Genomic DNA, 14,554 nt, shown 5'->3' with positions numbered 1-14,554 from the left:
CACCTTCCTTATTACTATCCTACACTTAAAATTGTATGGCTAAATTCCACCTCCTTCTATTCTGTTCTTAATCTCAACCTACAAAACAGAGTATCCAATCTTCCTCTTCTTCTACCCTGTTGTCTCCATCTAACCCTAATATTGATAATTCATTTTAGAATTTGAGTGTATTCAACACTTCAGCTAAATTATCATTCTGTATACAATGAACAGAGACCATTTAAAAACCAAAAAATTGAATTGTTAAAACTTCAGTGATGCAGAACTATATTCCTATCAGACTATGTATTTGTTAAATTTCATAGCAGAAGTCTGTCTGACATACTAAATAGCTGGTTCTACCCCAGAGATGGCTACACTTAGCTGGTGGATCAAATATTCTATAGACTAAATTAATTTTGGATTTTCTTAGGAAAGGCACTCTAGAAATATAATTAATCTAACTATATATCCATCTGTGTATAGTGATATTTTACAACATAGCATTGGTTTGGCTCTTCTAAATACTGATACGCAATGACGGGTATTAAATGCCAGCTATGAACATTACCTAAAGCAAAGATGAAATAAATGTAAAATTATTGCCTAGAAAATAAATTTTTTAAATGCATACTTGCCTGTATATTTTTAAAGGGAAAATCCTCTATTATAATCTGTTAAGATACAGAAATAAAAGCTACTTAAATAGCCAAAGTAACAGAAAAAGCACCCAGTGAATAAAGCAAAAAGAAAGGAAGCAAACAGATCGAACACACCACAGAGGAGCAGCTAGTGAAGTACGGCAAGCAAAAGTTCCATATTTTGAAAACCAAAGTTAAATATTTCAGGGAGAGAAGCTGGTCAGAAAGAAGCTGAGTCAGGGGCTTTTTTCTTCTACCTTGTACCCAGGAACTGACTTGGATAGTACAGAACGTTTGGAGCCCTCTTTTCTTGGTGTAGCAGTTTTATCTCTTGTTTTCTGTCTTCCCTGAAAAGAATCCTCCTGGTTGTCAGTAGGGCTTTCACCTTCAGATACATTGCCAGAGGAACTGTCCTAAAATATAAACAGCACAACATTTTTTTTGGAAGGAAAATGGTTTTATTTTGAGTTTCGAATCTAATTATGGAGAAAAAAAGTTATTTAAAAAGTATAATTTAAAAGCAGGGTATCCCCATCTTGGTGCAGTTTTAAGCTTTAAAATACATTCAAAATAGACTCTTCTCTCATCCCCAATAGAGACCAAAGTAGTTCAGACAAATGAACTTTGCTTTCATTTTTTTTTTACTTGATTTGGCAAAAAATCTGAATAAATATTTTTTGTCTATTGGAAATTTTTTTTTCACTGACTTAGTGAAGAATAAATAATCTACTTTCTATATCCTTACTATACATATGCCAAATTTTTGTTTAAAAGAATGTACAGAGATTTTTACTTTGGATTAATAACAGATCAACAATGGAATACAAGAAAGCACACTAGTGATTATGAAGAACATTCTGAGGTTTTTATGAATTGTAAAATGTAATCTGAGGGGCAACTGGGCAACTGGGTGTCACAGTGGATCAAGTACCTGCCCTGAAATCAAGAGGACTTGACTGCAAATCTAACCTCAGATACTTGCCATTTACTATGAGTCTGGGTAAACCATTTAACCCTGACTGCTTCAAAAAACCCAACAATAACAAAATGTAGTCTGAAATAAAAGAAATGAAATTGACAAAGGCTACTCTAATCTTTTCAAGATAGCAATATCATTCAACTTTTTATACTTAATAATTAGCTTAAAGCAGTAGACCCAATAATCACTAAAAATAAATGGCTAATTTGGGGAAGCACATTATTTCTCTCAGGTTATTAGATTCCTCAGACTGGCTTATTTATGATGTTAAAACCACCTGGTTGAGATATGGTATAATGAATTCAAAGCCATGCATTCAATTTCTTTAATCAGAAAACTTTGCCCTGTTTTAGTGCCAAAGTACACCTCAAATTCTTGCCAAGTATATGCCTTTGGTCTTGAGGCAAAGAAGTTCATGAGGTATATTGTTAGAACTAAGTGGAAAACAACTAAAGTACATATCTTAGAAATGAAGGAAAGACTCAAAAAGAGATTTAAACTTGTTGTGCTGAAGTACTTTTAAATGCTATTAACATTGGATCTTCAATAACTTTAGTGAATGTCTTCTATTTCTCATTTTACAAATCATACTGATTTTCAAAAATAGCCCAAACTATGACAGGAAAAAAGACTATGATTCAACATTTACCAAATTTGTCAAATGTTCTCCAAATTTTATATAACCTCCTCTTATTCAAAAACTGAAAAATACTAGTAACGACAATATTTAGACACCACAATAAGAAACAAGAATATCAAAACTTTCGTAGTAAAGCAATTATCAAACTTCAAGAAGAGAGAAACATTAATCCATTAAGAATCTTAATATATCTTACCGAAGTGCCTTTGTTTTTTCGTTTTTCATCACCTCGACCATCTTCTGCATCATCTGAATCTCCATCACTGTCTAAAGCAGGCAGCTCAGGATCCAGGGGGGGTTCATAGAGTGCTGTGTTTAATGGTAAATAACGTAGTTCATCTGGTGAGTACCTAAAATTCAGCAACAATCCTTCTTAGTGTTACTTTGCCTTGAAATATTAGTGAAATATCTACTTTAATTTAAAGTTTTAAGAAATTATTTACAGAATCATAGGATTTAAGAGTTGAAAGGGACCTTGCACCATCTACACCAACTTTAACATTTTAAAGACAAAAAAGCTGAGAGTGATGTGACTAGTCCAAGCTACAGAGTGCTAGATGGCAGAACCAGAATGAATAGCCTCCCATGAGGCCACCATAAGGGCTTCTTTTATCACACCAAGCTGCCTTCAAGCAACTCAGAATTGTTTTAAAAGAGAAAAACTTAATAACATTTTGTTGACTGGATAATATAAGCTAAGCATCATGTTATTATCAAAAGACACTTTGGGGGGTTAGAAGGAGATCAGATTGAAAGTGACTGTGTGCTGTGTTTGTAGTGTGTGGGTTTCATTAACACAGAAAATCTTCCCAAGCCTGATAATTCTCTTCCAGATAAATTTAGTGTTCTCTGTCACAATCCGTAACTAAATTATGAGAACTAGGCAAGACCTAATTCTGCTAGTGTCAATTACTAAAGCCCTCCTTTTCACTCTCATTGGCAGAAGTATTTCCCCCAAAGTTCAAATTCCCTAAAACAAAGTCTGCCAAAAGGAGAGAGGATTAAAGAGTTGGCATATCCTTGATGATCTGCCTAAACTAAACATTATGGTATTATTTTGTGTGGTGTGTGTGTGTGTGTGTGTGTGTGTGTGTGTGTTTCAATTCAAAAAGTTCTATGCCTTTAGACTTAAGGGAAAAAACCTGGAGTAGAAAATAATATGGAGGAAAAAATTACTTTGGCTCTTCATTTTAATCTGGCTTTATTTAAAGTTAAGAGAAACTAAACTAAACTAAGTGTTCAGTGCACTTAGGATAGGGGTTAGAAGAAGAGGCCAGGCAAGGACATGGTGCCTAAGAAATAAAAATTATCTGAAGCCTGTTAAGTAAGGCTTCTGCTTTCCCCTTGACTCTGAAGACCCAAAGAAGAAAGAAAAGTAGAGATGCAGGGTTGTCTATGGGAAAGAAAATATGACAGGCAACAAAAGGAAGAGCTACCTTACAGAGGACCCTGTAGACAAGGCTCAAATACTTGCTGAACTAAATCTACTCTCCCACTATTGACTTAAGAATATCTGAGCCTATTAAACAGAAATTTAAGATAAGACAGACTTCTAATAGTTTTACAGTCATATAAAACTAATTTAGTTCAAAAGTCAGTCAATTCTAACAATAAGTAAAACATATTAAATACCTTTTGTAGTATTCCTGGAACTGTCCTGGGATAAGGGCCACTGGATACGAACTAACCTTTGTTCGCTCTGTAGGCAGTACTTTGTATTTTCCTTGAGGTACCTGGATAACCTGAATTGAATTTAAGTTTAAAGAAAATACAAGTTTTTAATAAATATATATTAATATCTGTGTGTATACACACACACAAATCTATGTGTATATATATGCATTAATATTTATATCATGCTCTAGTTCATATATAGTTACATATATTCATATACAATTATATTTTATCTAATTATGTATAACTAGATATTTGTTGTGTGAGACAAGGGGTAGAGACAAAAAAATCAAGAATGCCTGCTTCAAGGAGCTTTATATTCTACTTTACTGCCCATAGCAGTAGTTAAATCATCCTAGATTCTATTCCTTTTCATTGGTCTTCTATACTTGCTTCTTTTTTGTTGTTGTTGTTGTAATTATTACTTTGCAATTCTATTTCTCTTTTAAGCTTTGTGAGGAAAAAGGAAAGGGATAATATATCATTCCATTATAGGAAGCAAGTGGGACTTAAACCATAAATAAATACTATCATAAATTCATTAAGCAAAGACAGGAAAACTAGAGAAAAACTGGTACCTCTACTATATTAGTCATCTATATTAACTGATCAATCAACTTAAGCTATCCTACATGTGTCTGTAAATCAAAATAGGCTCTTCTTTCTTCCATCCGTTCTCGATTTAAATTGCTGTTAAATTCGGCAGCTTTCTTGGCAGCTTTCTTAATGTATTCCGGTACTTTACTGGCTTCCACCTTCTGAGTGTTCTGTTGTTGCATTTGCTGAAATAATGGTAATACTAGAAGTCAAAACAAAGTTTATAAAACCTTACCTTTCCACAATTAGGCAAAGCAGACTTTAATCAGAGATCACTTACAGAGTATTCTTTATAATGATCTGTTATTCGTTGACGCTCTTTTTCTTGAAGAATAACAGAATATTCTGCATGTTTAGCAGGGTACTCTTTTATCATTAGATCAATTACTTCATCACTACGTAATGCTGTTAGACCTATTTTGGATAAAGACAATAATAATGCTAAAGGAATAGACCACTTTGGTAATAAGCATATTTTCCCTCTAGTTGCCAGTATTTAAAAAGTTTTTCATTCTTCAATACAACAAAGGTATTTTGCTAATATTTGCAAGTTAAAAATCAGAAAGTCATAAAATAAAACAAAGCAAAAATAATTTTTTTATTAAACCTATTGAGAAATTTCTTAAGTTTTTAGCCTGATTCCTTTTCAAAATTAAAGTCTTGTCACCCTTTCTATTTAAACAGTTTAAAGCAGATGTCAATCACTGAGTCTGCATGCCAAATGCATCCATAATACCAAAGTCCCCAAAAGAGATTACAGTGTAATTGGGAAATATTTAACAAAATACATAAAAATGAGACAATGTTAATATGTGGTTTTCTAAGTCAATATGAAGCAATAAGACAATAGTGATTCTTATGGTTAGTGGCCCCCATTTCCATCTGAATTTAACACACTACTGTAAAGAAGGAAATTAACTTCTTCTACCTACACTGAAAGATCAAAACATCTCAATGCATTAGTAGATATGGCCTTTATAAATTTCAATTGCTGAAAAAATTCTTCACTTGGTATCCAACTTGCTGGGGATGAACCTCTAAACTTAACCTGATTATTACTCAGGTGATAAACAGACTATAGGCCATTGAAAGATCTCTGTTCAAACCATTCAAGCTTAGTAGCATGTACCAGAAATTGTTTCACTAGCACAAGCTTTGAGAACTCAAGGTCATTTCTTCACCACAATAAGGTATCAGAAAATGACTAATGGAAGAAAACTTTGTACTCGTGTTTACTTATGCAGAAGAAAATTTCAACTATACTTTCAATGAACTATCCTGGATATGAGATGCATAATTTTCACTGATTTTTAAATCTCCTATGATTAAAAGCCTGAAAACAGAATTGAGGATTATTTTTATCACAATGCATTTATTGCTTAGTACCCTAAAATGACTGTCAATTTAAAGTTCCACAAAAAGATATTCATAGAAAATTAAAATAAATCCATAAAAGTCATTTCTCAAAGTTTTGAAAAGGATTCCCACAGACGTGTACCAAAAAAAATCTAACAACTAGAGAAAAATATTTTGGAATATTAACCTAAAAGAAAGTTAAGGTAAAATTAAGGGGAAAAAAACTGAGGTGATTCCACATATGTTATAAAATAGGAGTAGCTTATTCACCAGCTTAAAAATTAGGCAAATGAAATCTGTAAATTATAGAACTGTTTTCAAAACATTAGAATTGTATATAATTCCTCAAAATAAAGAAAAGTTTTGTATATTTTGTAACTTATTATTGATGATAATTTCAAACAATGAATGATAATGAAATTTTACTTTAAGATCTAACTTTTAATCTAAATACTAATTTTTGCTTAATTAGGAAGACAAATATTATGCAAAGGAGGAGGGAAGTTGAGGGAAAAAGCATTATTAAGCACAGTACTGTATTATACTAAGAACTTTATAAATATCTTGAAAAACTTGAAAATACTTTGTAAAAACTATTAATAAATACTATAATTAAAACCTTATATTACCTAGTGTACATTGAGTCTCTGTGATGACATTTAACTCTCTAAGGTAGAGCTTCTCCTTGTGAGACAAATCTCGTCGCTCTAAATCTCCAGAAAAAAACAAAACGCTATTAAAAATTGTGAAATTTTATGTATTTCAAGTATCAAATGCATATTAAAAGAATTTCCAAGAAAAACTCTTAAAACTGATTTATATATATTTATATAAATATATTATATATTTATAAATCAAGGAGCTAGTAACAACAATGAAGTGGAATCATAGAGTTTGGAAAGGTTTCAGAAGTCATTTTAATCCCACATATACCTACTGAAAAACCCTCTACAACTTCTATCAGGTGGTCATCCAGTACTCACTTCAAAACTTCAAGTGAAAAGGATATATATATACTACCTCTCAAGGCAATCCATTATACTTTTCAATAATTTCAAATATTAGGAAGTTTTTCCTCACATCAAGTTTTCTTTTTGTATCTTCTAATGCACTATTCCTAGGTATGCTCTCTGGGATAAAGCCAAACAAGTGTGATTCCTCTTCCTTGTGACAGCCCTTCACATATGTGAAGACAGCTACCATGTCTCTCCTATTATTCACTAGCTTAAATACCCCAGTTCCTTCAACCAAACCTTCAAGACATAACTTCAAGGCTCTTCATCAACTTAGCTACACTCCTATTCTCTATATGCTTTCCAACATGTCAATGCCTATCTTAAGATGTGGAGTTTAGTCCAATAGACTTGGGATAGAAAATGCATCCACATGCAGAGAGATAACTATGGAGACTGAATGTTGACTAAAACATAGTATTTTCACCTTTATTTATTTATTTATTTATTGTGGTTTTTTTCCCCCTTTTGGCATGATTTTTCTTGCACAACATGACAAATATGAAAATGTTTAAAATGAAAATACATAATATACTCCATTATAGGATAGACAAAATGGCACTATCATCCCCTTTGGTTTTCAATATTATATTTCTCATTGAAGCCAAAAACCAAATCCATTTTTTTGGCTGCCATGTCATATTCCCAACTTATATCAAGCTGAATCTCCACTTAAATCCTTCAATCGTTTTCAGACAAGGTACAAAACCCTCCTAATAATTTGATAAACATTCTTCCACGCTTTTATCAAAGTCAATACAAAGATGTTAGGCCGCAAGATCTCTCACAGGCTATCTACTAGAAACTTCCTAAATGGCATAAAACCATCTAATGATCATTTCTTTCTAGACATCTGACCAAATTCAAATCTACCTAATTGTACTTTCCTTTAGCCCACATATCTTTCATAAGAAGAATGAGAAAGTTGTTAACTAATTTGTTAAAATCTAAGTAAACTATGTACAACATTCCTCTGATTTACCAGTTTTATAATTATGTCGACGTGACTCCTTTCTACACATTTTCAACCCATTAATGGCTACTCTTTGAGCCCAATTAATTCTACCAATTTGAAATCAAAATTGAAATTTTAAAATTTAAATTAAAAAATTCATATGTAATAATCCTAATATAAGAAGGCATAATGTATAACTGCATGAAATGATGAATTATTTACTTTGATCTCCAAAGTGGAGCTATCTTACATTGTCATCATAATTCCATACAGGCAGTGGGGAAATATTGGCATGGATAATCTAAAACAGTGGCAAAAACATCTGCATATCAAATGCTTGTAATTTTTCTTCGATTGGTTTTCTTAATTATGTTCTAATTAACATTTTTTCTGAACATATAAACTCTTGAGAGAAACATCCCAGATGGTTGTTGATAGCCGTAATCAGAAAGTCAATCAGAAATAAATATTAAATGTATTGTGACTCATCCACACATGGATAATATTGAAATGACAATATAAAATTTAAAAAGTTATTTTGCGATAGATGAGATTTGCTCTTCTAAAGAAACTAGAATCCTAAGTACCTGGATATTTTCGTTTAAAGGAGGTCACACCCAAGTATTCACTGACTTGTTCCTGAAGCATATAGTATTCTCCTGTTTCATCAGGTGGCCATTTGTATTCTATGAGATTTTCTGCAGGAAAGTAGCTAAAGCTAAGCAGAGATACATTAAATGAAAAAAAAAAAATTAGGTTTTAAATAAACTTTTTATTATTTAAGTGAGTAATATTTTGAAAACACTACTATTAACAAATCAAATTCTAAATACTTTGTTTCCAGTAAGTCTGCTACATGTGTAAAGTTTGTTGACTTCCAATGTATTGGGATAAATGAGGAAAGGAAATAAAGGAGAAAAATACACACCAAACAAAAGAGCCCAATAAAACTGACATTATCACATGGCACAGATAGCTATACATCCTGGATTTTTTGCAAAAGATAAAATTCAACAAAATATATTTTGCAAAAAGAAAATCACCATTTGTCTCAATTTTGGGTTTTGAAAAAACAGTTACTATATTGATTTGTATATACACATACACACACGTACACACATAGTAGTTACTTTAAAGAAAAAAAAAAGGATGGGCAGATGTATTTTTTAGCAAAACACCTAAATTCACACAACAAAATTAATAATGACAACTAGAAATCACATAACTCTTACTATGTTCAATACTTTACAGAAATTTCATTTAATCATCACAACCACCCTAAAAACTTGGAACAAACAAAAGTTAAATGACTTGTCAGGTAAGAAAGCTAGTAAGTATCCAAGGACAGATTTGAAAACAGGTCCTCCTGACTCCAGGAACCCTAGTTGCCAAATTAGCCTCATTGGCCTCTCATCTCCATTCTTTATATCTAATTTCATAACCAAAGTCAGTCAAGATTAATTTGACACCTAAGAAAGCATTCAGTTTTTTCTTCCCCCCATCAGATGTCAAGAAAACAAGAACATATCAATTAATATCATCATAAAACAGGTCTGTGAAATGAAACCAGCTGTTCTGATACTATGGCTCACCAAATCCAGAAGTCAAACATGGCCCTTAAAATTACTAGTCTTATCTATACAAATCTGGAACAGATAAGAGCAACAATCTAGTTTTCTGGGTTTATGCCAATTCTATTTTTAGACTTATTAGCTAGTAGAAAAGAAGTTTTAACGCTTTAAAATCTGCTTCACACCTGCCTTTTAGAGAATGCATAGTCACAAAGAAACAGATGTATTGAGGACTAAGTGCATATACATTACTACATTCAATTCCCTAAGAGACCCAAACAGGCAGAAGTTTCCTATCTCTATGAAGTTAATAACTTTTTTTTAATAGAAATGAGATATATAAGTGAAATGGGACTTAAAATGTTTATATACATATGCATGTATCTATATACATAAACATATACACATACATATATGTACCAAATGTGTATTATATGTTTATATGTACACACAAATACAAAAAATGCATTGTATACATTTATGTATGTCTATGCATGCACACTAAATTTCTTTGTGCTATTGTTTGATTCATGATTATCTGTGTATTATTCACATTTGGATTTTGTACATATAAAAATACCTACCCACATGGAGCTATAACTGACTATTCCAACCACAAAAGGAAGTCCCTTTATGAAAACAACCTCTACCAATAAAGATTAGTAGCTCAGATGTAACTTACAATCTTAAAGAACTTCCCAGGAGGGCCTAGCACCTAAAAGGACTTACTTGCCAATGGTCACACTGCTACAGTGTATTAAAGGAAACATCTGAATCCAAGTTTCCTGATTTCAAGGAGATTCTTCCATCAATTATGCCATGACACATATAAAATGTACAAAATTATATAAAACATAAAAATGTTATGTATGAACACGCAATAGATCACAAACATCCATATCCAATGACTTTCTATTCAAAGGAGTTACTTTGTGGCATTATAAATTTATTTCAAAGACACTGCAGTTGCTCAAAATACTTAGGATACTCCACTTCTTTGGAATTATTTTCCAGCTCACAAATCACCAAAGAAAGTCTTGTACCTTGAACTTTGACCACAAAGTTGGCTTACAGAGCTTGACCAATCACTTTATCAGTCTTGACTTAAAATGACATTTGGACATTTCAGAAAATCAAATCTTCAAAAAATGAAGATTTATCACCAAACCATTTGCTATTCAAAAGTATTTGCCATGTATTCTACAAACTATTTCAAATCTTATGCACAAAATAACAAAAGAATAATTAGTGGCACAATTTAACTTGTATAATTTGTTTCACTTCAACAAATTTTTATTATGTTTTAGATATTGTGTTAAGTATTTGGGATATGGAAATTTTTTTTTAAAAAGTCTCTACCCTCTGCTTGGTTATATATGAACAGGAATAAAAATATAATAAAAGATAAGTTTATAAAGAAATCATTTGAGCAAACATGTTAAAGGTGGAGGTGAAGGGAAAAGGATTAGGTCGTTAGATAAAGATTGAAAGGAAAGAATCCAGTGATGTTTTAGATTGAGAGGCATAGATACTATTGATGTAGAAAGGTGAAATGATGGGTAGGAAGAAGTGAAACAAAATGGAACAAGGTCATTTGAACAAGTTGACTAGAAAATAAGTGATTTCAATAGATTCGGAAAAGATGGTTGAAGTCTATATAGAGGTTGGAACATGAGAAAAGTGTTTTAATTCTGGCCATATAGGAAGAATTAAAGTTTCTTGAAACGAATGGAATACTACAGAGCTATTAGAACATCGAGTATGTCAGAAACGTAGTGTCAGCTAACTGATGATCTAGGGAAAGTAGGCTTGAGCATCTATTTGACCATTGAAGTTTTTGCGATACAGGATGAAAAGAAGTTTTTATTCTGCCATATAGAAAAGGAAGTTATTAAATCTCATTCTGAAGTGGACAAGGTGACATTACACTCAGCTATAGTATCAGCTTCAGGTACATTCCAGAGCCAGTAGAAACGTATAGAGACTTAAGCTATAGAAGTCCTTCTGAATAGACATAGGGTACAGACCTAGGACACTGACTCACCAGTCTGAATCACACCATGTGAATATCAAATCTGCAGACTCCTAAGGATGGAGAGGTGCTGTAAAAGTAACAGAATAAAAGTCGAAGTGGAAGTAATCTCAATTCTAGGGTGGAGAGGAGCATTAGCACTTGCAGCTATAAGATAGATCTGGAACAAAACATAGAGCGTCATAGAAAAAAGAACTTACTATGAGGGCAAGACTCATGAACTAAAGACAGATACAGACCAAGACAATAATGACCACACCAGTCCCTGGAATACATCACCTTGGAATTATCAAAAATCTGCAGACTCCCTAAAACTAGGTCTGAAAATAACAGAATCAAAAAGTCTGAAGCTTGGCAAAGCACCTCTCTATTCCTAGATAAGCAAGGGCCTTTTAATACAAAGTTTAAATGAGGAAACAAAACAGTAAGAACTTGATCATAAAAAACTATTACTATGGCAGGGAAGACCAAGACAAAAACACAAAATAAGGCAACAACATAAAAACAGGTACATGCAAAGCCTCAAAGAAAAATGCTAACTGAACCCAAGCCAAAAAGAATTTCTGAAAGAATTAAAGAAAGAGATGAGTGGGGGGGGGGGGGGGGGGGGGGGGGAAGGGGGAAATTTGGGAAAATAAATGAGAATGATGTAAGAAAATTTATGAAAATAAAATTAGCAGCTTGGTAAAACAAAAACAAAAAAACTACAGAAGAAAATAACACCTTAAAAAACAAACCTGATCTAATAACAAAAGAGGCACAAAAATTTAGAAGGAAAGAACACCTTAAAAACTAGAATAAGTCAAAGGAAAAAAAGATACAAAATTCACTGAGGAAAACAACTCTTTACAAAGTGTAAAGGGCTGAATATCTTAAAAGGTGTGCTTGAATCAGACAACTGAACACTTAAGGCTAATTACTTATTGGACAATAACTCTATTAGCATGTGTTTGGAAAAATGGCCCTTCTTACTATTCCCTGCTAGCTGGATCTTTTGGTGTATACAGATAATCAATCATTGTAGGAGGGGGATTAAGGAGTGGAGTGAGACAAGCTAGACTCACTTTTCAGGAGGACCAGGAGAAGGGAGGTTGGTGAAGAGCTTGTGGCAGTTTTATACATCTCCTTCACTCCTTTCCCTAAAGACCAAGGACTTATGCTTATCCTGACTCTGGCGGACCCTGAGGCCTCCAGGGAACTAGCCCAGACTTCACAACAAAGCACAACTGGCCAAATAGAAAAAGAAGTACAAAAACTCACTGAAGAATAATTCTTTAAAAATTAGAATGGGGCAAATGGAACCTAATGACTCTATAAGGCATCAGGAAACAAAACAAAACAAAAATCAAGAAAATGTGAAATATTTAATTGGTAAAACAATCTGGGAAATAAATCTAGGAGAGAATTTAAGAATCTGTGGACTATAAACAGCTAGATGGCACAGTGAAAATAGCATCAAGGAATCAGGAGAACATGAATTAAAATCCCATCTCACATACTTACTAGTCACATAGTGTGACCCTATGTAAGTCACTTAACCCCAATTGCCTCAAAAAAAAAAAAAAAAAAAAAAAAAGTATTAGTGGACTATTTGAAAGCCATGATTAAAAAATGAACCTAGACATTATCTTTCAAGAAATTATTAAGGAAAACTACTCTGATATGTTAGATTCAGAGGAGAAAAATAGAAATTGAAAGAATCTACTGATTACCACTTTTAAGAGATCCCAAAACAAAAACTCCCAGAAACATCATAGCTGAATTCCAGGGTTCTCAGGTCAAGGAGAAAATACTTAGTATTCTTATAATTGAATATAATAATAATTTATAGTATTTAATATTTAGTAGAATAAGCAGAAAGAAACAATTTAGCAATTTCAATTTTTAAGGAGCAGAAGGCTTAGAATATGATATTCCAGAAGACAAAAAGAATTAGAGCCAAGAATAACCTATCCAGTAAAACTGAACATAATCCTTCAGGAGGAAAAAAATGAACAATTAATGAAATAGCATTCCTGATGAAAAGATTAGAGCTGAATAGAAATTTTGACATTCAAGCACAAGACTCAAGAGAAGCATTAAAAAAAACAAATATGGAAGAGTAATCATAAGGACTCAATAAAGTTAAACTGTTTACATTCTAATATGAGAAGATAAAAATATGTAACACCTAAACACTATCACTAGTAGGGTAGTTAGAGATAGTCTTCATAAGTAGAGTAAGAGTAGGGACTGGAAGAAGGAGAAAGACTGCAGAAATTTTTATCATTGACAGAGAAACACAAGAAAGAGATTTTACAGTGTAGAAGAAACCAAGGGTTATGGTGTGCAACACTTGAACTTCACTTTTATGGGAACTATTCAAAGAGAAAAACATACATACACATTCAGCTGTATATATAAATTAATCTTGCCCAATAAAGAAATAGGAGGTAAAGGGGATAAAAAATATTGGGGGGAGGGGTTTACAAAGTTGACAAAAAGGAAGGTAGAACAAGGGACACACTGGTCAGAAGCAAAACAGACTTTTGAGGAAGAACAAGATAAAAAGAGAGAGAGAAGAATAAGCAGAAGAAAATCACCTGAAAGGAAATACATTTAGTAATTAGAAATGTGAATAGGATGAGCTTACTAATAAAATGGAAGTAAATAGCAAAATGAATTAGAAGCCAAAATCCAATTTTATTTACAAGAAACACTTGAACTGGAAAGACACACAGAGTTAAAAATAAATGAGTTGGACCAGAATCTGTTATGATCCAGTTGAAGTTAAAAAAGAATGATTATTTTTTTTAAATTGCAAAAAGTAGATCTAAATTAAGAAGATAATCAAGGAAATACATTTTGCTAAAAGTTACCTTAGAAATGAAGTTAAAAATTTTTACAGCACCATAAAGGCCTCATTTCTCAAATATATATGTAGAGAACCAAGTCAAATTTATAAAAAATAAGTGCCACTCCCCAATCAATAAATTGTCAAGGGATATGAACGGGCATTTTTCAGAAGAAATGAAATCTATCTATAGTCATATTTTTAAAAATGTTTTAAATCACTAGGGGGTGAATGTAAACTAATGAACTATTAGTGGAGTTCTGAAGATTCAATCATTCTAGAAC

The 14,554-nt window shown here is 32.4% G+C and overlaps 1 protein-coding gene across 3 annotated transcripts in view; it reads right to left on the bottom strand.

Moving 5' to 3' along the window:
* PHF10 (PHD finger protein 10) overlaps nucleotides 1-14,554 on the bottom strand; it is a 32,442-nt gene that overhangs the window by 6,133 nt on the left and 11,755 nt on the right. For 2 of the 3 annotated variants that reach the window (XM_031937455.1, XM_031937457.1), the window contains exons 3-9: nucleotides 8,422-8,552; nucleotides 6,496-6,579; nucleotides 4,791-4,924; nucleotides 4,546-4,695; nucleotides 3,872-3,981; nucleotides 2,436-2,589; nucleotides 878-1,033 (exon numbers count right to left, since the gene is read on the bottom strand). In XM_031937455.1, coding sequence (XP_031793315.1) covers nucleotides 878-1,033; nucleotides 2,436-2,589; nucleotides 3,872-3,981; nucleotides 4,546-4,695; nucleotides 4,791-4,924; nucleotides 6,496-6,579; nucleotides 8,422-8,552 — 919 coding nt within the window. The remainder of the gene's footprint in view (nucleotides 1-877; nucleotides 1,034-2,435; nucleotides 2,590-3,871; nucleotides 3,982-4,545; nucleotides 4,696-4,790; nucleotides 4,925-6,495; nucleotides 6,580-8,421; nucleotides 8,553-14,554) is intronic. The other variant, XM_031937456.1, reaches the window with a different exon arrangement.

The sequence above is a fragment of the Sarcophilus harrisii genome, chromosome 4, assembly GCF_902635505.1.
Source record: "Sarcophilus harrisii chromosome 4, mSarHar1.11, whole genome shotgun sequence".
NCBI lineage: Eukaryota > Metazoa > Chordata > Mammalia > Dasyuromorphia > Dasyuridae > Sarcophilus > Sarcophilus harrisii.
This window is presented reverse-complemented; position numbering and strand designations above follow the sequence as displayed.